General features: G+C 32.2%; 7 protein-coding genes across 7 annotated transcripts in view; 4 read left to right on the top strand and 3 right to left on the bottom strand.

Moving 5' to 3' along the window:
- Positions 1-389: 389 nt before the first annotated feature.
- Positions 390-1,979, top strand: LOC134835357 (glutamate receptor U1-like). Its single transcript, XM_063850234.1, has one exon. The coding sequence runs from the start codon at positions 390-392 to the stop codon at positions 1,977-1,979; it is 1,590 nt and encodes a 529-aa protein (XP_063706304.1).
- Positions 1,980-3,284: 1,305 nt separating this feature from the next.
- Positions 3,285-6,061, top strand: LOC134834344 (activating transcription factor of chaperone-like). The gene is made up of 2 exons (XM_063848975.1): positions 3,285-3,426; positions 4,689-6,061. Exon 2 carries the CDS (start codon positions 4,847-4,849, stop codon positions 5,918-5,920), a length of 1,074 nt encoding a protein of 357 aa, XP_063705045.1. The 5' UTR covers positions 3,285-3,426; positions 4,689-4,846; the 3' UTR covers positions 5,921-6,061.
- Positions 6,062-7,576: 1,515 nt separating this feature from the next.
- On the bottom strand, positions 7,577-8,781 carry LOC134834295 (uncharacterized). The gene is made up of 3 exons (XM_063848916.1): positions 8,635-8,781; positions 8,494-8,572; positions 7,577-8,442 (listed from the first exon to the last, which is right to left on the bottom strand). The coding sequence occupies exons 1-3, from the start codon at positions 8,714-8,716 to the stop codon at positions 7,644-7,646; spliced, it is 960 nt and encodes a 319-aa protein (XP_063704986.1). The 5' UTR covers positions 8,717-8,781; the 3' UTR covers positions 7,577-7,643.
- An 846-nt stretch (positions 8,782-9,627) lies between these two features.
- On the top strand, positions 9,628-10,976 carry LOC134835046 (zinc finger Y-chromosomal protein 1-like). Its single transcript, XM_063849897.1, has 2 exons — positions 9,628-9,815; positions 9,872-10,976. The coding sequence occupies exons 1-2, from the start codon at positions 9,714-9,716 to the stop codon at positions 10,943-10,945; spliced, it is 1,176 nt and encodes a 391-aa protein (XP_063705967.1). The 5' UTR covers positions 9,628-9,713; the 3' UTR covers positions 10,946-10,976.
- On the bottom strand, positions 10,946-12,483 carry LOC134835044 (large ribosomal subunit protein mL38). The gene is made up of 5 exons (XM_063849896.1): positions 12,330-12,483; positions 12,115-12,270; positions 11,695-12,055; positions 11,344-11,636; positions 10,946-11,290 (listed from the first exon to the last, which is right to left on the bottom strand). Exons 1-5 carry the CDS (start codon positions 12,460-12,462, stop codon positions 10,992-10,994), a joined length of 1,242 nt encoding a protein of 413 aa, XP_063705966.1. The 5' UTR covers positions 12,463-12,483; the 3' UTR covers positions 10,946-10,991.
- Positions 12,484-12,532: 49 nt separating this feature from the next.
- Positions 12,533-13,616, top strand: LOC134835935 (probable tRNA(His) guanylyltransferase). The gene is made up of 2 exons (XM_063850967.1): positions 12,533-12,812; positions 12,865-13,616. Exons 1-2 carry the CDS (start codon positions 12,575-12,577, stop codon positions 13,545-13,547), a joined length of 921 nt encoding a protein of 306 aa, XP_063707037.1. The 5' UTR covers positions 12,533-12,574; the 3' UTR covers positions 13,548-13,616.
- Positions 13,617-13,766: 150 nt separating this feature from the next.
- The window catches only part of LOC134835934 (serine/threonine-protein kinase Smg1-like), a 33,126-nt gene continuing 20,102 nt past the window's right edge, over positions 13,767-26,790 (bottom strand). Inside the window, exons 6-8 of the mRNA XM_063850966.1 lie at positions 17,879-18,150; positions 14,230-17,222; positions 13,767-14,170 (exon numbers count right to left, since the gene is read on the bottom strand). Coding sequence (XP_063707036.1) covers positions 13,974-14,170; positions 14,230-17,222; positions 17,879-18,150 — 3,462 coding nt within the window. The 3' untranslated portion in view covers positions 13,767-13,973. The remainder of the gene's footprint in view (positions 14,171-14,229; positions 17,223-17,878; positions 18,151-26,790) is intronic.

The following is a 26,790-nucleotide window of genomic DNA, read 5'->3' as shown; positions in this document are numbered from 1 at the left end:
GTAGTTTCTTCTGTTCATTGCAACGATGCACTTCAACTTTTATTTTTTCATAGCTTTTGCTATTTTTATCAAATACTCTGAATCAATTAATTTCAATTTGGTTCGAAGAATCTTTGAAAAGGGGATTCTGAGAAAATTGTCTGTGTTACATTGCGACGATGAGAGTAAGAATTATAAATTACTTTTCATTTGTTTTTTATTATTAAAAACTTTTTTTATTTCTTTTAAACATTTTGTTTCACATTTTCATGGAAATTTCATTTTTTGTAATTTATTTTTTTTTTTTAATTTCAGTGATTGTCAATGTCGCACGTGAGTTTTCATCAAAAAAGACAACTATTTCTTTATGGAATATTGACAAAAGTATTGATGAATTTTACGAAACAAATATGATGTTTGTCCTGGATTTAGAATGTGCGAGGTCTGAAGAATTGTTGGCTCAAGCATCAACCCTTCGAAGATTCAATAAAAAAGTTGAATGGATTCTTTTTGGCAAAGATTTTAATGAATCATTAGCTTTAATCGGCGATCTAAATATCAATGTTGATGCAAAAATTCTTTTAATTATTACTGAAAATGAGTTTCAAGCAAAAATTTATCACATTCGATGTCCGGCATTACAAAGAAATGGATTGATGTTCGTTGACACTGTTGGAAATTTTACGAAAAATCAATTAATTTACAAAAATCCCTTTGAAACAATCAACTATAAATTGCATTCAACAATTTTAAGGGTCGCAATTTGTTTGCCACACATTCCTCCAGGCACATCATTCCTCGAATATGCCTCAAAGCCCGTTATTAACAACAAATACACAATAGTTCGTGCTGCGTATCAACTAGTAAAACTTTTCTCTGAAATGTATGACTTTCGAATCCATTTAATACGAGCAGCCGAGTACGGAATGCTCTTACCAAATACATCGACGTGGACCGGACTCGCTGGAATGGTTCAAAGTGGCTTTGTGGATTTTGCTGCACAGAGTTTTGTCTTTTCAAAAGCACGAGTTGCGGCATTGGATACCGGATTTTCCGTAATGAAATATCGACAGTCGTTTGTTTTCTGCCATCCCAAATACACGAACCAGAAAAATGTTTTTTTGATGCCCTTGAGTAAAAATGTTTGGATTTCTATTTTTGTGGTAGCGAGCTTAACCATCATGTCGTTGATTATTCTCCAAAAAATGAAAACTCTTGATGAAACAGACAACTCGTTCGTTGTTTCGGTAATCAACGTTATTGGACTTCTCGCGCAACAAGGACTCAGTTCGGGACATTTGAATTCAGTTAAATTGAGAATTATAATAATTTTCTTTCTTCTACTCTCATTTACGATTTTTCAATTTTATTCTGCATCGATTGTTGGATCACTTCTCACGCCAGTTCCTCGTACGATTACATCGCACAAAAAACTCGCAGAATCGAATTTTAAATTCTTCTTGGAAGACCATCCTTCAAGTCGACTAATCTTCAAGCTCACCACTGATGATGATATTTTGCGATTATACGAGAGGAAAATTAAGGGTTCCGAAACGTATGTCTCTATCACGGAAGGCATTCAAAAGATAAAGGAACAAAATAATGTTCTCCTTTCGTATATTGACGAAATTTTTGATCAAATGCAACACACGCTGACACACGAAGAAATGGATCAAATACAAATTATTCCAGTTTTTCCGCAGAATCATAGAGCATTGCTTTGGATGCCATTGTGGAAAGATGGTCCCATGAACGAGGTAATCCGTGTGGCAAATTTAAAATTAGGTGAAGTAGGAATCAAAAAATTCGTGATCGATAAATATTATGTCACATTTGGTGATGCTGCGAGAAAAACATTTGATCCAGCAGTTGTGGATTTCCAGAGAACAGCATCAATCTTTTATGCACTGATAGTTGGAATTGTGATTAGTCTGGTAGTTTTTCTGGTGGAAATTATTTTAAATCGATATCATCAAGTTAGGTTAGAGCCAATTGTCTAAAATAAAATTAATTTTAATTATTTTTTTACTCAGGCAAGTACAATTTCAAAAAATGTTTCACATTATTTTGGACCTCAAAAAGTAAGGAGGTGGGAGTAATGAATAATGATAATGGAAAACAATAATATCAATGATTTTTGCATCTTTTTCACCATATTTAAAGAGTTATAATATTCAATTGTGTGCTTTATAGACATTTTAGATCTTTTATTTTAACAATTGATTCATTTTCGAAACAAAAAAAAATTTTTAAATTTTTAAAAAAATTTCTAACATGAAATTTAAATTTTTTTGGCAAATTTTTTTCTGTGAAAATTAGTCTAATCCTTTGAAAAATTGCAAAATATAACAAAATTTATAGATTTCAACCAATTTTTGATGATTTTTAGTCATTTTTCGTATGTTTTGAAGGTAAAAATATTTCAAAACTATTATCATTATTCCATTATTCCCTCCTTGGATTTTCGGAAAAAGTTAGGTGGGAGGACATGTGAAACATTTTTTGAAATTGCACTTGCCTTAATAATTTAATAATTAATAATTAATTTAATAATTAATAATTTTTTTACATTTTTGGACGTTAATCGTTGATTGAAGACATTAAAATAATTTTCACTTTTATTACTTTAAGTTTTTAAGTCAAAAATTTAATAAAATTTCACAAAATAAAAATTTAAGAAAAAATAAAAAATTTCTTCACGTGACTCAAAAATTTTTTTCATCAAATTTTCGATAGATAATGCGTTTTAAAGCAAATGAAGTTCATATCTAATATAATGTTAATGTTTACTGGACATAATTATCGTTTTTTAATCAAAAAGTACCAAAAAATGTCAAAAATTTTCCTTTTTTTTTTAATTATTTTTATTTTTCCCCTTGAATTTTTTTGGCAAAATCGGAGAAGGGGGCGACATAAAGTGAAATAATAAAATTTAATGGCCTTATTTAATAAATAACGTAAAACCCCACAAAACAGATTCAAAATCGAATGTCTCCATTATTCAACATTGGCGACATTCCACAAAATAATTAGACTGGACCACAACAACATTATTTTGAATATTAAAATATAAAATAAATTTTAAACTAAAAATCAAAAATTCTCTAAAATTCCTTTATTTGATTTTTAAGGTGAAAAACAAACCAACTTTGAACAATTTAACCCTCTCTTGCGCGTCATTGTGAAATACCTATCGTAACAAAAAGTCACAACTCTCATGCATAGCTATTATACATGTAACCATAATACCTCGTAGTACGCCTAATAACACACGCGAAATGCGACTTCGGCCTCATTCCTCTTACAAAAGCAGACAAATGAAGACATCAAGAAAATTTAAGAAAAAAATCAAAGTTTTTATAGAGCGATAAAATGGGATTCTGATACAGAACTCTTTGCAAACCCGCACGCAAGTGCTCCAAGTAAATCAAAAGGAATTAAAATGATGTGAGTAGACCCAAAATTTAGTTGTTAAAATTTTAGTGAAAAAAAAAACTTGTTAGTCATCGCCATAATGCCAATTTCGTTCAAATTTTCTGACGTAATAACCTGAATGGATTTCATTTTTACGCGAAATTGTCAAAAACAAACGGTTCAGTGACCATTTTACGGAGCATTTTGTCGTGTTCGTCCGTTCTAAAAGTGAATTGTAACACGATCGTCAGTAAAATGCATCTAAAAGTGCACTTGCTCGTATCTACACAGTGGCAGTAAAGTGCATTCATACACGAATTAGGATTGTGTATCTGTGTTATTGCAGTGTATCACGTTTGCAATGAATTTGAAAGTTGTTCAACACAAAGACATCTATGTCTCAACCATGGACTTTGGAATTTTCGTAGATTTTTTTCTTACAAACGTTTTTGTTTTTTTTTCATAAATATTTTGCGGACCATAAATTGGGTCAAATATCACAACTTTTCAAAACAAAGTTATTTTTGTGTGCATGCTCTGGCCTCGTGATACTGATGTTTATTTATGTAAATTATTCTGAGAAATATTAGTAAAAAGTTGCGATGAGCCATGTGGAAACGGCTTCCACTCAATTAATTTCTATTTATTCATTAATTTCTATAAATATTTAGCGAAAAGTCACTTTGATAACCATCTGTTGTGATTTACTTTTGATAAGGCCAATGAAGGGGCACGATTCTTATCAAGTTTAACCGGTTTTCGAAATGTTTTTTATTTTGTATTTTCAAAATTGACTCAATTTTGAGTCAATTTGGTTGAAACAAAGAAACATTTCTGTTTATCATGCCTTTGATAAGAAAAAAACTTTTAATTAATTTTCAGTCATAACAAAAAAACACAATTTTTCTTGGAAAAGAAATAAAAAATTAAAGCTGCATGACGTCAATAAACTTTAATGATGGTCTTGTAATGATGGTTTCAGGCTTTTATTATACGACAATGGCTCACTGTATGTGAATGTGAATGATTGAAGACTTATTTATAGTTAAGTACACTTTTTAATATAATACACTGCATTGTAAATATTTTTTTTGCGCGACGTGGCAAGTTCCAGAAATGGAAAATGACGATTATCATGTGACTTTGGCTATTCAACTCTTAAATGGCGCGAATTTTTTTTTCGGTCAATATGGCTTTCAAGTAATTTTTTTCTGAAATTTTTAAAAATTCATACTAACGTAAGAAAATTTTCCTTTTTTTTTTGTACTAAATTCAACTCACTTTTATTCTTTCAGAGCCATCATGGCGTTTACAAGCGAAAATGTCACGTCCTCGGACTCCAGCATACAAAATCAAGCCACCACACTTTTAAAATCATCTGAAAGTATATCATCGCCATCTTTGTCATCATCTGGATACTCTTTAGAATTGCATCACAGTGATCAAAACGCAAATGATGGAGTCTTTACAGCTACCGTATTGGACGGAGGTCACATCCTCCAGTCCGCAATCTGCTTACCACATCGACAATGAGGAGTTTCAACTGTTCGATAACTTTGCCAACGATTTCCTTACCACTAACGATGTTCATGATGACATCACGACAGCAACAACTACCCCAACCACATCATCTTCGTCATCGCCCGCTGCTGCTCATGAACTATTGTTGGAACTAGATCAGGAAATCCAAAATGAGCCCGCGTGGTATCACAACCCCAAACTGGAATTTATCTACGAACAACTGTCACCTGTTCCACAAAACGCCGAAACTGAGCAACTATTATCGGAATTTGACGACATTTGCAGTGCAGTTGGTGTTCAACTGACACCACCAACAACGCCTCCAATGTCACCGAAAACGAGCATTGCTTCATCGTCGCCCGTGCAAGAACTTCCTGCGGAATATTTCATGGGAGCACCAATTGTCTACATGGTAACCGATGACATGGTAACGCAGGAAATTCCCTCAAGCGCTGTCTCCGTCATCGATGAGGCCAGCAACGAATCCATGGACATCATTGAGGAACTTGTGCGTGAACATACGACAAATCTTCCCAGCAACGATGACATTTACGCCGAAATGAGTGATAATGTCTCGGTATTTTCGTCGTCAAACACTTCCAGTTACGCGCCTTCACAATGCAGCGACGACACCTCGAGTTGTGCTTCATTCATGTCGCCACGTAGCACGGACAGTTACGGCGACGACGAATGGACACCCAGTGTTGACAAGAAACGTACTCTCAAGAGAGCTGCCGCCGCTTCAAGGACGAAGTCAACAGAACCGAAGCGCGAAAAACGTCCCTATGGCAGACCGTTGCACGAAAAGAAGGCACGCAAAAAGGAGCAGAATAAAAATGCCGCCACACGTTATCGCCAAAAGAAGAAGGAACAATTGGCAGTTGTACTCAGCGAGGAAGAACAACTCTTGAAGATCACGGAAAAGTTGCAGACCGAATACGATGATCGTAAACGCGAGTTGCGCACGTTGATGAACTTGCTAAAAGATGTGGGAATTTTGAAATAGACATTTTTATTATTCATTCATGTTTTTATATCTTAATTAATTTTAACCAACAAAACAAATTAGCTGTTAAGAAATGCATTATAAATAACAAAATATAATTATTATAATATAAAGTAGTTGGTCTGTATTGATGTCACAGTACTTTTAGAATGTAAATTTATTCACTTCTGCTGTACTACAATGAACATCGTTTAGTATTAGGAAGTTTTTAGACTTAAAACAATATATTAATCTCTATCTATAGTACATATGGTTTATTAAATATGACACTTAAGTTAAGAAAAAAAATTAAAATTTAAGAATATTCTATCATCATCATTAAAAACAATTTATTATCTGTAAAACATATAAAAAAAATGGCAAAGTTATCTTACAGAAAAAAACAACATCAAAAAATTAATAAAACTCCTCTAGTAAGCACCCAAAAATTTTTGTTTCAATTCACTCAATTTTTGAATGCTCAAATTTCTATTTTTACTGTAAATTAATCAACATTTTCAGTCCAAATCAAATTTAAAATTTCTTATGATTTTCCACAAAAAAAAAATTGTTTTGAAATACATTTTATATTTTTCAAGTTGAAGTCCTTTCTTTATTTGAAAGTTGTAGCTTTTAATTAGCACTACGTTATGATTTTTTTTATTAATACATCTATTTAGCAACAAAAAGTGCATAATGCAATTTTAAGTTTATTGATTATTTTGAATATTTTTGATATTTCCAAACCAGTCACGAAATGTTAATTTAAATTTTTAGGCGGAAAAATTATATGTTTCAATCTTTTTCACCACCGTAGAAAAAAATTCAAATATTTAAAGTGGAAAGATTTTTGACAGTTTTTTTTTAAATAAATTAAAAACCATGAAGAATTAGAGTTTCCCAAAAAAAAATAATGTTTTTTTTAATAAGGCCGCTCCAAATGAAAATCAAAAATAAAGTCTAAAATTTTTGAAAATACAAAAGGGGGGGCAAGTTAAAAAAAAATTTGAAATACTTATTTTCATACAAAATGACAAAATTTTAGCAATTTTTGACCGTTGATCAACATTTTTGTTGTTTTTTAATAATCTTCTTTGAAACTTTCAAATTAAAAATTAATTTAAGATCATTTTAAGTTAAAAATCGAAAAATTAAAATTTCATAAAAAATAACTGTCAAAAAAATTTGAAAAAAAATTTCAGTAATTTTATGAAAAAAATTTTTAGAGAAGAAAATTCAAGTTAAAATATGATTTTCAAATCAAAAATTAAAATAATTGAAAATTTTTTATAAATTTTTTTGAAAATGTCTTGAAAAACTATGAAAATACACCAAAAAACGATAAATTTTGATGAAATTTTTAACTTTTTTTTTATTTTGCCCCATTGGATTTTTGACTTTTAAAATGGGGCATCGGACTTTATTTTTGATTTTCATTTGGAGCGGCCTAAATTAAATTATTAAAATATTTTTTAGGGTATTCCAAAAACGTTTTCTATTTCGCGTTGGAGGATAAAAAATTTAATATAAATTTTCGTTTTTATTACTATTTTGTATGGAAAATTTTTGAAATTGTTCAATTATGCATTATTAATGCATATATAACATTGTTATTAAATTAATTTAAGCAAGGAGAAAATGACCCGTAATAAATATTTCAAATGTTTGGATAAATTTAAAAAACAAAAAAATGTCTTACAATTTTTACTATCTAAAGATAATTTTTATTTTATATTTTTTCGTTTTATAACTTTGCATCTTCTTGTAAGGTTTTTAGCTGCTCGTTGAAGAAATCTCGTCTTGCAGTAAACGGCATGCATTTTTGTCTCAAAAACATATTCACATTTCCTGTTGCCGAATACACGGAATAATTCCCAGTAAAATTTCGAATAACAATATTTCTCTTGAGGACTTTGTCATAATAACTTTTACCAGCTTCCACCATTTCTTTGCCCATAGACGCGATTTCTTTGTCAATAACTGTGTCATAGTACATTTGGGTCCAATCTACCGCAAAAAAGTAATTGCCAAGATTAAAAAGGCCCACAAGAGTGTACATTACTAGCCGTAGAGACAACGGTCTTTGGCGTAGATGGAGTCTATTGTTTAGCGCGAATGCCATTGCGTACGATGAAACTACCCCAATAATGGGATATAAACAATTCAGAGGCCACTGAAAAGTACGACACGCTAAAATTTCTTTTAATATTGCAAATATTTGTTCATCTTCTGTAAGTATCATAGTATCATCTAGTTGTTTGCCGGTTTCATCATCTAATTTTGCTAGTGTTGGTCTGCCGTCTTTTTTTATCATAATTTCTTCTTTAGGAATATCACTCGGTTTTTCATATTCAAAATTGGCTGGAATACCAATAATGGAACCAAAGATAGAATAGTATGATCCAGCATGAAATGGCTCCATTCCAAACACACAAAACATTTTGTAACGAGATCTTTCCATGTCGTCCATGTCTTTCACCATATCAAGTGCCTTTTCGAATCGTGATTTCACTTTGTCTGATAAATTTTGTTGTACGCCATGCCTAAAATTTATTTTTTTTTTATTTTAACACATTAAATTTACCAAAACTTACTTATAACAAGCTACAAATTTTTGATAGTAATCCAATCCAACAGAATGTGGTACCCATCGAGCACAAAAAATGCCGATACCTGTGTAAAATTGATAAAGGTAAGTAATTTTTTATTAAATTGCTTAAATATTTAGAACGCACCAACTGTTGATACACAATATAAGGCTGTTGATCGACCTCTTTCAGTCGCAAAATGTTTTAGAATCTTCTGAAAATATGACATTTTAATTTTATTATACAATAACCTAAATTAGTGTTTTTTTTCTCGGTTTGAAAATTTCAGTCTATCATGTGAAATGTCAAATAACTATCAAATTGAGGAAATTTCTGTCATATTCATCTGTGAATACATGTAGGTCTTTAAAAATACTTTAAGTAAAAAACGTTAAATTTTCTTTATTCGCATTTTGCTGAATAAATTGAATATTATTTTTTAATATGTATTAATTTTTAATAATTGCAAATATTTATAATTTTTGAATGAGTAGTTTAGAACATGTCTCTTTCAGTGGAAAATTTTCCAATCGTCACATACTTACCTAATATGAAATTTTAATTAATTTAATTTAGGCAGCTCCAATTTTTTTTTTTCAAGGAATTTCACAAATTTTTTTAAAAAATTTTCAATTTTTAGGAATTTTTGTATTGAAAATCGTTTAGCATGAATTTCTTCGTTAAAAATTTTTTCAAAAAAATAATTTTTCAAAATTTTTTGGCATTCTTTTTTACGAAATTTTTTTGTTTAAATTTAAAATTGAAATACTCTGAGATAAATTTTAAATTATCAAATCTCAATGATACCATAAAATCAACTAAAATATTGATTAATGACAAAAAACTGTTAAAATTTTGTCATTTTGTATGAAACAGTATTTCAATTTTTTTTTTTTATTTTGCCCCCCCCCCCCCATTTTGAAAAAAAGTTTTTGGGACAAAAAGTTTGAAATAAATTTTGGAATTAGTTTTTATTAAATTATTATATTTTTATAAATTTATTTTTGTTAAAATCGCCAAAATTTATTTTCTTGATATTTATAAAATTTTCTAACGGCAAAAAATTACCCAATTTTCAAATATCAAATACCTCATCAATTTCAGCCAACCCATTTTTTGTTATTAAAAGACAGAATCAAAACATAAGCGGCTGTTATTTGAAGCGCATCGAAATTTCCATCAAAGTTTCTCAAAATCAGCTCCAAAATTAGAAATTCACTTACAAAATGGGTAAAGGATGTGCCCTGCCAAATTGTCCAAACTCCAAAACATACGGGAAATATGTAAAAGGCTTTGGATTTCCCAAATCTGAAGAGCTGAGGAATCGAGTAAGTTGTAAATTATCTCAAAAAGACAATTTTTTTAAGGATTTTATCATTTTTAGTGGATATCAATCATTCAAATGAACTGCCCGACATGGAATCTCACCAAATATCCGCGTTTCTGCAGCTTGCATTTCGACAAAAACGACATTATCGATGGCAAAAACAACAAATTGCAATTCAGCGCCGTCCCATTGTATTTCAACGAGAACATCCGCGATGAAAATGACGAAAAAGTGCACGGTCCTAATACGAAAATCAGTACTTTATTGGGAGAACTGCAACAAAATCAGTTACTTTACTCCTCAGACTCGGAATGCGAATATCAAGTGATGGTAAAAGTGGTTAAGAAACCGCGAAATAGCAGCAAATCCACAAGGCAAGTGGCACTGCGTTGCGATTTTTGTCATAAAAATAAGAAAAACGCCGTCGAGCTGCAGTCTCATTTGCGAACCATTCACGATGTCATCGTGGATATTGTTACGCCAAAAACTGCCAGTGTTCAAATCAAGGAAGATGATGTGGCGAAAAATTACATGTGTTCGATTTGTGGATTAGTGTTCCGAAGTGACCCTTTGATGGCGATCGCACACATGGAAAACGGACATAAAACGACGTCAAATGAGCCGGAACCGACACTGGAATATGTGGAACTGACGACTGAAGAAGAACCGCAATATGTGGAGTTGATTGAAGATTCAAATATTCAAATTGAGGATCTCAAGGCAGATGAAGAATTGGCTGTCGAAGACGAAAATATGGTAACGTACGTCGAACAACCTCTCGAAGAGTCGACAATACTGCAATCCGAAGATGATATTATCGAAGAACACGTCCAAACAACGTACAAATGCAAATTATGCAACATCGATTTCGTGGATCGCGAAGAAGTGAAAGCACACGTCTTGGAATTACACACGAAACCAGTCGAAGAATCGAGTGACGACGAAAAGGAGGCTTATGAGCCCATTTGTTACATTTGCAAACAGGAATTTTCGAGTCTTGCCAAGATGCGGAAACACATTAAACGACAACACAAGTGCGAGGAGTGTTACTATTGCGCCCATTGCACAGGTACTTTCCTGTCGCTCGACATGTACGAGGATCACGAATGTCTAGAACCAATGATTATTTGAATAAATTTCTAATTTTTTATTTGTACAGCTATTTTTTTCCTAAATTTTAGAAAATTTTATTGATTTCCTTGATTTTGGGGTGATCCATGCGTTGTTTTTCCAGTTCCGTCTTGTACCATGAAGGAACTCCCTTGATGGGATGAGCATGTGGGAATCGAAGTGGTGGTGGAGGAGCTTCGAATGGATTCACTTCTTTCAGTTTTCGTTGCAGAAACTCTTTGTTGATTTGTTTGTCGTCACGATAACGGTCCATGTACTCATTGAAAGCGGATTTGTGTGGGAACCAAATTTGATCCTTGTAATAAGGCTTGGGGAAGTCATATTCGTAGATCGGTTCTTTCATGTCTGAAAAAAAATTATTAATTTTTTCATAAAAACAAGGATTTTTTAACACTCACCTAATTTTTTGTGGAAGAAATCCGTTAACGATGCGTCATAGTCGGCTTGGAAGAACGACAATCCAGCTGGCGTGATGTCGTCCTGAAACTTTTTATAAAAATTGGGGGTACTAAACGTGCGTTTCTTCAAGTTAAATTGTTCAGTGACTTTATACGAGGACAGATCCAACTTTTTTTCTTGCTTGAAAAGGAGAAAAACGAATCTGTGATAGCCGGTTCCCTTTGGAGGGAATGCTTGCAAGTACGGAACAAGGCATTCTCCTTTACTGACGTCATTTCCAGGAATATTTGTACTAAAAAATGTCATAAAATTTAAAAAATCCAAAAATTAACTCAAAATTCTGATATTACATAAGCCAGTGAACATATTCTGAATTTTCTTGTTCCAAATGCCCATCAGGTCCTGTCATCAAAAGAGTCCACAAAGTTTTGCTTGGATCCACGGGTTTGCTGTCATAACTAAAAGATGCATCAAACGTCACTTCGGGAGCTGTTTGAGTGTCTGACGGCGTCAAAAGATTTCCATAATACACGGGAGCTTGTGTTTCGCCATCAGGCAAGTTGTATTTGATGTCCATTGCCACTCGCGGCACGAAATAAGCGTCACCGAACAAGTGTTCAAATATTTTGTAGTGCTCGGCAATGCGTTTGATGTGTAATGGACCTGAAGTTTTTAGCCATTCTTCATGAACGGAGTCCAAATCGATTTGTACTGAAAGTAAATTTTCATATAAAAATCTTTAAAATGAAATTCAAAGAGATTCCACTCACATTTTCCAGTTTTCGATAATTTTTCCAGCTCTGGATCCACTCGTTGCTTTTTCATATGCTCCAAACGCTTAAATAGTTCCTTGGAACGCGAAACTTTCATCTGTGGGAATCCAATATTGATCTTTTTCGATAATTCTGGGTCCACCGGATTCTCATCTAAAATAAAAATTACACTTCACACATTTGCAAAACCAGAAATTTATGTAAAAACTCACCTGCCAGTCGCTGTTCCAATGTTCTCGCAACTCCAGGTGGCTTTCCGCGCAACGTATGACCATTTCTGCAGAAGTAACTGAGAATAATGGGGGTCAAATTCGACTTTTCCGTGAATTTTATTGCGGACAACATGTTTTTATTTTTGTGTCGTAAAAAAACTGTCAAACGACGAAGAGAAACGTCAAATGCATGGACAGCTGATTTTATTTACACGCAACACGCCGCTCCAGGAATTTCATCACAGATGAGGGTTCTACTGAAAATCCCTTCAGTAATCAATAAAAATCTAAAAAATCTCTTTAGACAACCTCGTTGTGCGATACATGAAACCAAAATGGCATGCAGCAAATACGAATATGTGAAAAATTTTGAGTTGGACGACCGAATTTTGCCTCATACGTGGATCATCGTCCGAATTGACGGGAAAGGATTTCACAAATTCTCCAAAAAACATGATTTTGAAAAGCCGAACGATATGAAAGGTAAGAAAAAAATATTTTTCGAAACATATTTTAATATTTTTTTCATTTTTAGCTCTTAATTTGATGAATTATGCCGCAACTTATGTCATGAAAGAGTTCACCGATATAATTTTAGCCTTTGGTCAAAGTGATGAATATTCATTTGTTTTCCACAAAAGCACCGATGTCTACAATCGACGAAATTCGAAAATTATGTCGAACGTAAACTCACTTTTCACAAGCGCCTACGTGATGCATTGGGACCAATTCCTGCCAGACACGAAACTTTTGTATCCTCCGTGCTTCGATGCGCGAATCGTACTTTATCCAACAGATCAAAATCTACGGGATTACCTTAGTTGGCGACAAGCAGACGTACATATCAATAATTTGTACAACACATGCTTCTGGACATTGGTTCAAAAAGGTGGATTAACGTGCCAACAAGCAGAAGAGCGATTACGAGGCACCGTTTCCTCAGACAAGAATGAACTTTTGTTCTCAGAGTACGGCATCAACTACAACAATTTGGATCCGATGTACAAAAAAGGCACAATTCTCTTGCGAAAACAGATTAATATACCAGGAATCGACAAAACGAGGACTTTAATTGTTCCATTTTATGAAGACATGATACGAGACGACTTTTGGATCAAAAATGACGAGCTACTGGAGAAAAAGAAACCCAAATTTCATGAATTGGATGTGACTAATATTCCGATCATCTTGAAGAAACAGATCGAGAAACACAGATAGCCCCAAAATTGAACAAAAAAAATTCGTTACAGCATTTATTTTTAATTAAAGACAGATTTTGACCGATTACAGCTTGTCTTGATATTAATTAAATACTACACAGATGTGTGATGTCCGTGTCTGCTGTCCTGCTTAACTTAAATTTTAATGTCACGCGTGAAATCATGAGATCTGCTACTGAAACATTTCTTGTGAAATGGATTTAACTTTACCGAAAACTCGTTTTACAAGTCCATAGGGATTTGTTTTTTTTACGAGTTTGTTTCTATTTTGTTGATATCTCATGTTATTTCGCTCGCGTGATTTTAATTTTTGTTTATTTATTATTGATGCTTTGACGATTCATGTCCATCTTTTATCATTTAATGGACACTTGAACCGATTTTTGTTCTTTTTCCAAGTTAAGTTGATTTTCTTTGCGTCTCTTCACACCCATGGAGTCCAACCTTCGTACAACGTGGCCAAATTGTCGGGATTCTTTGCTTCACGAATCATCCAATCGACCTGCTCTTGTAGCGTTTGACGTTTATTGGGATCACGATCACGTCCTTCGAGTTTCATGCGGATACGGCGCCACACAGATACGGCATAGGCGTTGCGTTTTTGCTCCTTTTGTGTTTGAGCTGAAATTTAAATTTGAAAAATTAAAGAAAAATTAAAAAAAAACATTAATTTTCCTTACCTTTTTGTGGCGTCGTCTCAAAAGCAATCGTCATTGGCGAGTTATCTCGATTAGCATTTGTATCGTGATGCTCCAATTCTTCTAGTCCAAACATAAAGAGATCGTCATAAACGGGCATTATCATGCCTTCTAACATTTTGATTTGCTGTAATGACATTTCCACCATTTTTTCGGTAAAATCTTTGCTCAGAACGTTCGTGTAGAGCTCAGAAATGGTGTCGATGAACGTTTTGTACCGTATAAGGTATTCCCGGATGTTACTTTGATGCATTTCATTCAACTTCATTGCGCGTTTTAACAATGCTCGAATGTCCGAAGACATGTGATGATGTCCCATGAGTGTTCGCAAGGTGTGAGCATGCATTTGAAGCTTATCCTGCACCGTTACAACCTTTTTCTCTTCATTCGCGATATTCGTGGCGACATCTTTCAAGTTGTTCTGCAGCAATTCCGTAACGTTAGTCAACCAAACATGATCGATCGGGCCTTCCGGATCAAGTAACGTTACAATGCCTTCCTCAAGAGGTGTCAAAAGCGACGAATATTGCTCCAAAATGATGCACGATTGCTCGTAACTCGAAATAATTTGGAGGAATTCCTTGTCTTTTTCCAATCCATCGGGAGTATGGAAGCGTTGAACCTCAAAATTCAAAATTGATTGTGCATATTTCGTGCAAACTACTGCCAGCAAGCTTTCCTTATCACACTTGTTGCGATGTGCGGTTGTACGAGCTGTAAATTCGTTCAGTATTTCTTCCAAATTCGGATTTGCACCAACAGCCCACTTCAGACGATTCAAAACGTCAGTGGTAACAGCTTGATGAACGGATTTATGACACTCCACAGCTTGATGCCACATCGAGAGTGACTGCAAACCATTTTTCAATTGAAGCAAAACACCCGTACGCGACACGGGACACAAACTGAAGAGATTTGGTTGTGCCACCAATGTTTGTTCGTGCAACCAAAAATGCGCAGAACTCATCATTTGCATAGTAACGATCTCAGATTTGAGTTTTTTGATGTTTTCTTGCAATTGAATTATGCGTTCGCGTTTTTTCCAGGTGCCGTCAAGTGTGATGCACAACGACGAAGCTTGATTTAGCAAATTCACGGAGTAAACTTCAGAATTCAATGAGAAGTCAACCGTTTTTTTGCACAGTCCTTCGAGGGAAGTTTCTTTCGTTGCCATTTCACGTTGCAAATTCAAGCCAGTGCTTTCCATAACAGTCAAAATTACTTGCGCCGTTGACATGGGACCAATTCCGAAAATGCCACGCCACACAAATGTCGCAATGTAATGCTTAACGGGACGACAGTGCATCTCACTGTTTGCCGGATTGCATTGTTCCGTACCTTTGAATCCACAAACACTCTGAAGGCATTTCGTAAAGAATTGCACAAGACATTCCAATTTCTTGACGAAAAATAGGTCTTGCAAGAGTTTTTGGTGCGAATTTATCGTGCGCATCAATTTAAAAGCATCTCGAATGTGATCGATGCCCATTGTTTCGGTCTTTATCTCGCTCCGGTCGAAAATTTCCAGCAATTGTGAGTGTTTTTTACTAACAGCATCGAAAATTGACTCAACTTTTCGTAGCAAAAGCCCGCCTGGATCATCAGAAAGCAAAAGATTCGCATAATTCTCGTAAATTTCCTTTAAACTGACGTCAGTTTCGTCATTTTTCGCAGCAGAAAATTTCTTTTCAATCAATTCTTTCTGCTGGATGGCGCGATTATACAAATCCGAGACAACCTGAATCATCTTCAGCACAGAATCGCCACCAGAAATTATGGATTTCATCGTGTCCGGTAGAAGTTCGGTGCAAAAGTTCGTGTACATGTCTCGAAGGGCGCCATACATTTGATTAACTTCGCGCATTACCTTGGCGGAAAGTTGTAAATGTCCATTTTTGCCACCATCGTTTGGTATTAATCCAAGAAGCTCCGTGATGAGAGACGAATACAGATAAAGTTCGTCGAGGAACCACTTTTCGTCGGTCATGAAGTTGATTAAATTGTCGCCAGCACTGTTCGCGGCTAATTCCAGTAACAAAAATCGCTTATTTACGTCGCACAAAGCCGTGAGAGCCACACATTCAAGAGCTTTCTTTGCCGCAAAGTCTTTTGCAGTAAATCTACTTATGGCGATCTTGGCTTCTTTATATTCCGACATGATGTATTCGATGCGATTTTGTTCCGGACCTCGTAATTCGTTGGAAAGACAATCGACGTTCATTTGCAGTGCTGCTTGCAAGTCATTTAAGATGCCTTGCTGTTGATACGCGAACGCATAAACAATTTGTGGATTCACATGTGGATCTTGTTGCATGTTATTCGATAACATTTGGTATTGCAGGGCAACTTCACGACATGCCTCGCTCGTTTTGCGTTCCGTGACGTAATTCAGCCATTCCAAGTGCTTCGCTGGGCAGTAAAAATTGCAATATTCCTGTGGCAGGAATTTACTCACGTTGTTGTATTGTATCAAAATTTGCAGGCAATTTCGCACGGCCATCGATTGCTGCAACAAAGAATTACTCAAGTCGACACGTGACTGAACGCCTTTCGTTAGCACGGCATTTTGATTGGAATTGAGAAGGAAATCTTGCACAACTTCGAATTCGCTGTCGTATTTCGTCGGTAATAGTTCCTCCAATTCGCACAAATACTCGATAAGTTTAGTTGCGTCAGCGGAATGCTGCTTGTAATCCTTCACTGACGTTAAATATTCTGACGTCTTTTCCAGCAGCATGCGATTGATTGCATCAAAGTCGTTTTTGTATTTCTTGAATACCGCATACCGTTGCGAAATTGTGCTCAAAGGATGCACGGCAAGTTGATCGGGCGATAACGTTTTTGCTTCATCGACAAATTTCAATTGTTGCTCTACGTGTGCATAACGACGCTCGATTTCCTGCATCTTGTTACGCTGATCTATCAAGTGGTGGAAATTGGCATTCAGCTTCGTCATTTGGGTTTTTATCTCGTCCCTGCAAAAAAGAACAATGAGATTAATAAAAAATGATAAAAATATCAAAAAACAGGTACAAAATTAAAATTTTCTTATTTTTTTAAAAAATATTTGTTTTGAAATACAAACTCGTTTTCAGAAAAAATGTCTCATGGAGGAGTGGGGATGGATTTATTCCTTGAGGATACTTCGATGAGTAATAAATTTGAATAAAATCAACAACTTTTGGGACAAATGGCACAGTCAACTTCAGTAGTTAAGAGAAATAACATTAAAAATTACAAAGAATCACGATATTAAAGAGAAATCATTCGCTAGATCATCGCTTGTACCACAATAATTTTAATTACCTTGTAGTACGGTGAAGATTTGGGGCATGAAACTCAACCTCCACATATAAAATAAATTAAAATCAGAATTTTTTGATCCCTAAGTCTTTTTTTCGTACAGCGTTGATTTTAAAAATTGCAGTACGGTTGAGATTTGGGGATTAAAATATTTCAGAACATCATTTTTTATTCAATAAGTTTTTTTAAAGGAAAAATATTAAAAAATAATTGAAATTTCATTCGCTAGATCATTGCTGGTACAACAATTGATTTCAAAATTTGTAGTACGGTAAAGGTTTGGGGTACGAGATTCAGTAACACATCAACAAATATTTTTTGAACTTACCGATTTTGAAGCCAATCTGCTTTAATTTCCGTAAATCGAATGGCAAGCGTGTCTCGGGTGACCTCGCGTTCAAGTTGCTTACTCGCTTGTAGCAAATCGCAATTTAGGGCGTCGCCATACGTCGTTGTCACTGCTAAACCGCCAGCAATATCTTCGCCAATGGCCCAATCCACCAATGGATCGTAAACGAATGCCTCGAGTAATGTCAACAATGTTTCACGTCCTTTCTTTAATGAGTCCAGGACATGTTCGCACGACAGTCGGAATGTGCCCTGCAAATGAGAAAAAAAAAGAAAAGTTGCAGTTATGTTATCTCTTCCTTTGGGGGACAGTGGTACGTGCTTTTGTAATCGACATGCATTTACAATGAAATTTTCTTTTGAATAATAAAATCAATCAACTCTCGCTCAAATGACGTCAATATTTACTCCGAAACATTATTAATAACATTGATGAAAGTTCTCCTGTTCTTTAATAATAATCATAACGACGAACATCGAAAGCTCGGTACAACGACGCACGAAGAAAAACTTATTAATATTTCAACAGGTGGATTATTTTAGTGAAAGTCTGTTTATTTTCTACATAATACAAAAAGCTGAGCGGATTACAACGAGTCTCAAGATGTTTTAATGTCTTTTAATATCTTCGTCGCACGTACATGCGGGTTTTACAACTGCGAGTACGAATGCGAAATGGTGGTGGTTAAAAGGCATTGCACATATTCATAAAATCTAATATTCGTGATAAATTTACGTTTAATTTGCTTTTATCCTCATTTTCTGGAAAGTACATATTTGGCTTTTTACTGTTCGCTAATTGACTGTTGTGTCGGCAAATTAATTCAATCAATAGCGGGGAGTAATAATTAAATGAATTTAAATTGATGTTGATTCAATATCCTGATTATGAATCAGATCAGCCATCCTCGACATCGATAAATGGATTAAATTTCTATGATTTTGCTTGTTTTTTACAGATTGCAAGGACGAAAAATAATTCTTTTGAAATTGGTGAAGGTAAGAATGTTGACGTAAGGATTTAAGGAAATTTTAAAAGAAAATTCTCTTAACCAGCAGGTAAAAAATTTCGAAGAAAAAACATATTTTTTAAAATTAGAAAGTCAAATATAAATTTCAAAATTTTCTAAATAAGAAATCGGCGAAAAACTATTTTATGAAAATTAATTTTAAGAAGAAAATTAATTGAAAACTCAATTAAAAAAAAATTTAATATTTTTTGTAAAATTATGAAAATAAATAGATCAAAAATTTTTGATGACATTTTTAAATTTTTTAGTTTCATTTGAAGAAGTTTTATTTAAATTTATTATTTTTTTAAAATATTCAACTTTTTATATCAAAGTTTCAGAACAATATTTAAAGCTCCTGGTGAACATTTTTTTTATTAAATTTTTTTTTAAACGACCAAATATTAAGAAAATATTAGGTTTCAAACAATTTTCTATGACTTTAAGGTAGTTATCATAATAATCATTGTAATCATTATTTACAATTCTTAGATTATTCCCTCCTTGGATATTTGAGAAAAACTAGGAGGGAGGTAATGTGAAATATTTTGTTAAAAAACACTTGAATAAGGCACGAAAATGCTCTAAATTATAGTTTACTGATAGTTTTTCTGTCAATTTCACAAAATATATAAATAAATATTTGATTAAATAGTGAAAATGTTCAAGACATGAATGAGAAATTGAATTAAAATTGCTCCGAAAAAATATTCATACGACATTTTTTTTACATTTTACCAAATTTTTTAATCATATTAATTAAAATGCCAATCAAACCAATATTTTTTTGCACTTCTCTCTTATGTCTCTATTTTAGTTAAAAAATTTTGTCATCATCCATTCCTACCAAACACTTTTCAATAAACTCAATTATTGATAAAAACTAGACTAAAACATTCTAAAAATAAGCTTTCGATTATTTAAACAATTTCTCAACTGTTCTAGTCTAAATACTGAGCTAAAGATAGCTTCACTTTCATAAATAATAATATTTGCTTATGAACTTGTTCGATGTTCGTCCTTCTCATCATTATTATTATTTATCAATATATATGATGTTATCGGACAACTAACACGAAACACATGACACATCCAGGCATGCATACAGAAATTGATTGATTTTCTTTTTTTTTTCATTACTAAGACTTTAATGGAAAGCATGAGACAAAAAGCGACGTAAGTGATTGACTGTGACCTCTGATCATGTACACCTGTTTCAATTATCCACTTTTTATTTATGGAGCTGTCTCAATGGTGTCAGAAAGACGCTATTTCTTGCCTAAATTCCACGAAAACCACCAATTCGGAGAGACCTTGATGCATGCGACAAAAGATAATTTCACAAATAATCGATAAAAATGTCGTGTAGATGCCACTGAATCGATAGAAACTTTCATAAATTGTCAATTATTTTCGAATTTACTTCGTTTTCCGCTCTCTGCAGTAAAAAAATAAAGCAAGTCAGTTATATAATATCGACTTGTTTGTTTACCCCACATCATACCAGTTATGAGATATGGGTATAAGGCAAATAAATCCCATGAAGTCATCGATTTGATGGTTATTGACAGAGAGATGACAACAACAACAACGATTTTTATGCTATTGAGTATTCACTTCACGAGATTTGCGAGAAAATTGACCTTTAAACGAAATTTACTTTTTTTTTCCTAAATCAATAAATGCCATTTCAAGGCGATCGAACATACATCACAAAAATCACAAGGAGTCTGATATGCTGGTAGGACATTACCGATAAAAAAGTAGAAAAATGTACTGGCATCAAATATTTAATAAGACAAGGATGCATGTTTGTTCCGTGTTAGCAAGTTCGGAAAATTGTGTGAATGGAGAAAGTTCAGGAAGGAAAATAATTTCTTCATTTTTGTCTCTGTTATTCTTTTCATTTTAAACAAAAAGTTGTTTCATATTGTTTCACAGTGGTGATGAAATGAACAATTTTTAGTCATAAATTATATAAAAGCAAAAAAAAATTTATTGACAAATTTTTCTTTAGAATTCAAAAATTTTATTTTACTTTTTTTAGAGTTAAATGTCCAAATTTTTTGAAAAAAAAAATGAAAATTTGAAGTTGTAAAAAATCTTTGCTAAGTTCATAAATTCAATTTTATGGAGTAAAAAAATTTAAATTGAAGAAAAATTAATTTAATTTAATCAAGTCGAAAAATATTTGAAATTATTCACAAAAATTTATAAATAAATTCAAATAATTTTTTTTCAATTTTTTGTACAGTTGAAAAAGATGTTATTGCAGGTAACACTAAATTTATCGGACATTATTAGTAAAGTTTTTTTTTTTTTAACAGAAATGTTTTTTTCACCACAGGATACAAATTCAAGTTTATCGGAAGGAAACATATTAAATTTTTATATTGAAAGTAACAACACAACACCATAGGACGACATGCAACAGGAATAACTGCAATGTTTAATAAAAAAACTTTTATGTCACATACGCCCGAAAGAAATGCAAAAATTGTCTCTTTACTTGTTAGAGGAAATAGTTTCATGATTCTATTAAACTAGTTGAACTCTATTTAAACAAAAGACAAAAAAAGTATGAAATTGCATATTAAATGAAATTTTGTGCAAAATTGGAACAATCTATGAAATATGAATACAATTCAGACAGAAAATCTCTCATAAGCTGGATTACCTTTCACCATCATTACGCGCTACCACATGCTGAGTAACAGACTCTTCATTAATTAATAACAATTATAAATTCACCCGGTAAAGTTCACATTCATGAAACGCGCGCGAATGAACCTTATTAAAAATTACTAGATACATTAGGATGTTGCACATTCTAATGCTTAATGTACGATTTTGTGGTGTATTTCATACTATTCTCCCGCTCCGAGTGATTTTCTCTCCGTTTTTCCGTAAAAGAGAAAAACTTTCACTTGCTGTGAAAATCTGCACGGAAAGTCGTGCGACACGGAAAATCTAAAAGAGAGAGAACAGAATTACGATGTGATAACTGTGTACGAGTGATATGTTAAAAGTTATGTTAAAAACGCAGCAAAACGTGACAGAAGATACAAAACAGAGAAAAGTAACATGTGAAACGATAAAGGTCAGTGTTAGTTGCAGATAAACTGGTGACACGATCGGATGTATTTTCGGGAAGTTTTTTTTATTAAAAAAAATATTTTTTAAAATATTAAAAAAAAATATCAAAAATAATAAAATTGAAAAAAAAATAATTATTAAAAATTATTTTAAAAAAATCAACAAAACGGCATAAAATAAAAATTAAATAAAAAATACAGTGTACAGGAAAAAATGTGTAATAAAAAAATTGGAATGCAACAAGTACCAACATTCACCTGATATCGTATTAAATATGTAACAAAACTCCCTCTTTATAAAAATTATATGAAAAAAACTGAATAAAAAAGGGGAGACTCGTGATGTGAAAGAAACTTGTGTAAACAATATTTAAAAAAAAAACAAAAGCTGCAGCTATTTACATGAAAAACGCTTAAAACTTTTTAAAATTATAATATAAATTACTTTTTTCTCTATAATAAATGGTATACAAACATCGAATTTTAATGATTAAGAAAAAAGGGGCAATTTGTCATGAATCAGAATTCTAATTATCTATCAGTGATGGATTTCGTGTGATTTATAGGACTTAATTTTAAATTAATTAATTGCATGAAGCTGTTGAAATTTCCTACATTGTTTAAACTAAATTAAATTAATTTGTCAATTTTCCAACTAAAGATTAATTATTACAAAATTAAGAAATTTTTTTCAAATTTTGTAAGAAATTTCATAAATAAAAATTATTAAAAATTAGGGTTTTCCAATTTTTTCACTCAAGATTTTAAAAAATCAAATTTTACCTTCAATTGGAAAATTTTGATTTTTTTTTATGAAAAAAGGGGAAAATTATTTTTTTTAAATAAATTTATCGTATAAATTTAATTTGTAAAATTATTTTTAACAAAATTAATAATATTTCGTTTGTTTAGATTTTTATTTCCTGTTAGAAAATTGATAATAATTCAATTTAATAATTTTGGAAAATCAATCAGCATCCCTTGAAAAATTACACTTTTTCCATATTTGATGAAAAGACAAAAAAAAATTCGAAAGCCCACAATTGTGGTAAATTAAAAAAAAAGCACAAAGTCCTCCATCATTTTTAACATTTCCTTCACCAATACAAGAAGTTGGTTATTTGCTGTGTCTCAACAGGTGTCGACACGTACATGTTACTGGATTCTCGGAAGATTCTAACATTTAAATTCAAATAACAGCATGATTTATGTGTGTGTGCGGTGAAAGGCTTGCTCTCATATCTTGGCATGTGATGAGATGAGTTATTGCCAATTTTCCTCCTTAAATTACTTTTTTCTCCGCGAAATGTCGTACATATGTACCGAATAAGAAAAAGGAGTAAATTAGGAAAAAAATGTACGGAAAATAATGAATTACGAAATTGCATGCGATTCTCCGAGGGGCTCCGTGCTTATAAATTTAGATTACATGCCCAGCGGTTGACAATTCAATGAAAAAAAAATCTTTTGTCTCTAGACCTGAAAAAAAAATTATTTAAAAATTGATTCAGGTTAAAGTTTGTTCTGGCGTTTTGTGTAGACAAAATTAATTATTTATTATTGTTGCTCCTGTGTTGTTCAAGCATGCATTATTTATTACATTTGCTATTCAACAAAATACCGTTTAGGGGCTAATAAAGACAAAAGTTGGTTAATGACCAGTAATAAATAGAGTAAACTACCTGTTGACTCCATCGTTAACGTTTTTTCGCTGTTAATGAGATCAGCACAAATGACCTAAAAATATTCCGAGCCTGAATGATGAAAAAATTTGTTGTTTTTGACAATTATTCGAGAATCTCAAATACATACAATTTCACCGAATCCAAGCTTTTGCCTGTGATATGCCTTCGGGCGTACAGGCAGGCAGCTGTAATAATTAAATTTATGTTTGTTGTTTTTTCTCTTGCACACACAAAAAGCAAAGCCACAGACTCAGGTCATTATATCAAAAAAAATATCTTCTTTCGGAAATAATAGACTTGTTCTTCTCGTTATGAGTTGCAGAAAACCCACATTGCAACCGGATTGCTTTGTTACGGTCCGACAAATTATAAACAAAATCCTATTATTGCAGACAAAATTTGATTTTCACATTGTTCCAAATGGACCAATAGCAACATTATTGGCTTCTGGTGTGCCAAAACTCGTGCGAGACGTGATCCAAACACACACACGAAGCCGGCATCAATAATTGCTTTTCCCATAAATAATATTTCGATGATACATATTTATTACTACAATGCCATTTATTATCGTTTGCGGATCGAATAGTTTGCATGTTATTGTACGATGATAACAGAAAAAAAATTCTTTTGTCGGTAATTTTTGTTTCTCTGAATTTTTCATGTTCTATGACTGGAACTGAACGACAAGCAAATATGCTGGAATATCGGTAAAGTTATAAAATTTCATGTGACATCAAACACAAGATAAAAAAAAAGTTTTATTATGTTTACGATATGAAGTGGCAAACTTTTAGAGGTGAACATGAATAATAATATTTATTAGTAATGACAAGCGTCGTTAACAATCGCATACTCGATACTTGGCTGTCATGTGAGAATTTCCCCCTTTTTTGAGGAAGTAATTTACATAGAAACAGTTTAAAAATAATGTATTTTTCTCTGTATTTTCCTTTTTTTGAACTTACGGTGAAAATGTAAAATAAATGTTTTACTTGAACGTTTTTACTTGTATTCCTTTATTGGATGCAACAATTTTTTTCAAATAGTTCAGGGAATCAGTTCAGGCATTTTGTAGTTTGCTTGAAATTAATTGAATATAAATAAAAGACAAATAAATTGAAATTGAATAAAAAGCTTGGAGGTGGGACGGCTATAAAATTGATAAATTGCATTGTTTTTACATCTAGAACTCTTTGAATGTTTTTAAGGATTTTTTTTTCTGAAACCTAGTAGATAAAAACTAAAATAAAAATTAAATATAAAATGAGAACATTTTTTGAATAAAAAATCATGACAAATTACAGTTCTCAAAAGATCTATATAAAAAATAAAAACTGCATTAATAAGACATTTCCCAATGAAAAGTAGATGATTTTTTTTAAAGTTAAGTGACCGAGTTTTTTTTTTTAAATTTAAAATTGGGAGTTTTGGCTTAATTTTTCTCTGATTTTTGAGTTCAAAGTTAAAAGTAATATAAATAAAATTTTATTCAATGTTACGATTCAACGTACCTAAAGTAAAAAAAACGTTAAAAAAACTACAAAAAAAAATTAAAACTTTTTTCGCCAAAATATAATTTTCAACAGCAAACTTTTTGAATTTTCACTTTTCATGTTACAATTAAAATTTTAAAATTTTGAAATTTTTCAATGATTTTATTTATGAATTTTCCGAGTTTTCCCGAAAATTTTCATCATTTTTCACTTTCCATGTTACTCACGAGACTCCCCTGAACATTTTAAAATTTTGAAAATTTTCAAGATTTTCCGATTTTCCATGAATTTTCCGAGTTTTCCCGAAAATTTTCAGATTTTTCACTTTTAATGTTATTTGAACATTTTAAAATTTTGAAACAAGATTATTTTCCATGAATTTTCCGAAAGTTTTCCACTTTTTCATCGAAACATTTTCCAACAGATGAACACTTTTTAAATTTCCAACGGATAATTTTTTTAAATATGCTGTCAAATCTGTCATTTGAAAAGAATTCGCCAAACCTGCTAATTCAAACAAAGTTTAAGTGGCACACCACACAGACAGACGGACGACATTACGAGCACAATACCGCATTTTTTTCAAAAAAATTGAAATGCGGTAAAAACGTTAAAAAACTACAAAAAAAAATTAAAATTTATTCGCCAAAATATAATTTTCAACAGCAAACTTTTTGAAATTTGATATTTGAGTCAATTAAAAAATAATATAATTAAATGCTTTTATTTAATATATTTTTTGTAGAAACTAAGATTTCAAATTTATATTTTGTTAGTCTTCTGACAAAAAAAATATTATTTTTTAAAAAAACATGCTGTCGACATTAATGCCAATATATATGTATAATTTATTTCTTACAGCACAAAACTATTTTTTCTCAAAATAAATCAGAGAAACAAAAAAAGTTTTAGACATGTCAAAAAAATCTGCATTGTTATTTTTTTTTTATTGAAAAAGGTCCTATTTTAAAAACAAACAAAATGTTAGTTTTCCCCAAGGAGTGAAAAAGTTTTTTTTTTCTATGGATATTATTTTTTTGGCAATACCCGTATGTTTTGCATCATAAAGTTAAGTGTCATTTTTCTATTATTATTTTTTTTTATTTAATAGACTAAACTAAACTCACAATACACTCTACCTGCGGGAATAACAGTATTTTTCTGAAAAGCACTTAAACTGTTATGGACTCTCATCAATTACTAGATAAAATGACCGATATGAAATATTACTCCGCATATCTATGGTCGCAAGCTAAACAAATCGCAAATTTCTCTCATAAATAATTCTAATCTGCGAGAATAATCACAAAGTAGAATGGACGAGGAACGGCGACGACGACGACGGCAAACATTGTTGTATGTGCAACAAACAAACAATATTACTCATTTGTAAGCAAACATGCAATTTTCCAATCACACACAATTCCACTCGGAGTAATTTTTTCACAAATGAAAAATCAATGGCACTTTAAACAGATGTACATTTGTAAAATAATTTATCTGGATTTCGCTAGTTTTGTGTTCTCATCGGATTTTGTTGAAATTTAATCCCTTGTCGGACTACAAATTATTGTTTTATTTAAACAATTTTTGTGTCCAGCATATC

The sequence above is a fragment of the Culicoides brevitarsis genome, chromosome 3, assembly GCF_036172545.1.
Source record: "Culicoides brevitarsis isolate CSIRO-B50_1 chromosome 3, AGI_CSIRO_Cbre_v1, whole genome shotgun sequence".
NCBI classification, from domain to species: domain Eukaryota; kingdom Metazoa; phylum Arthropoda; class Insecta; order Diptera; family Ceratopogonidae; genus Culicoides; species Culicoides brevitarsis.
This window is presented reverse-complemented; position numbering and strand designations above follow the sequence as displayed.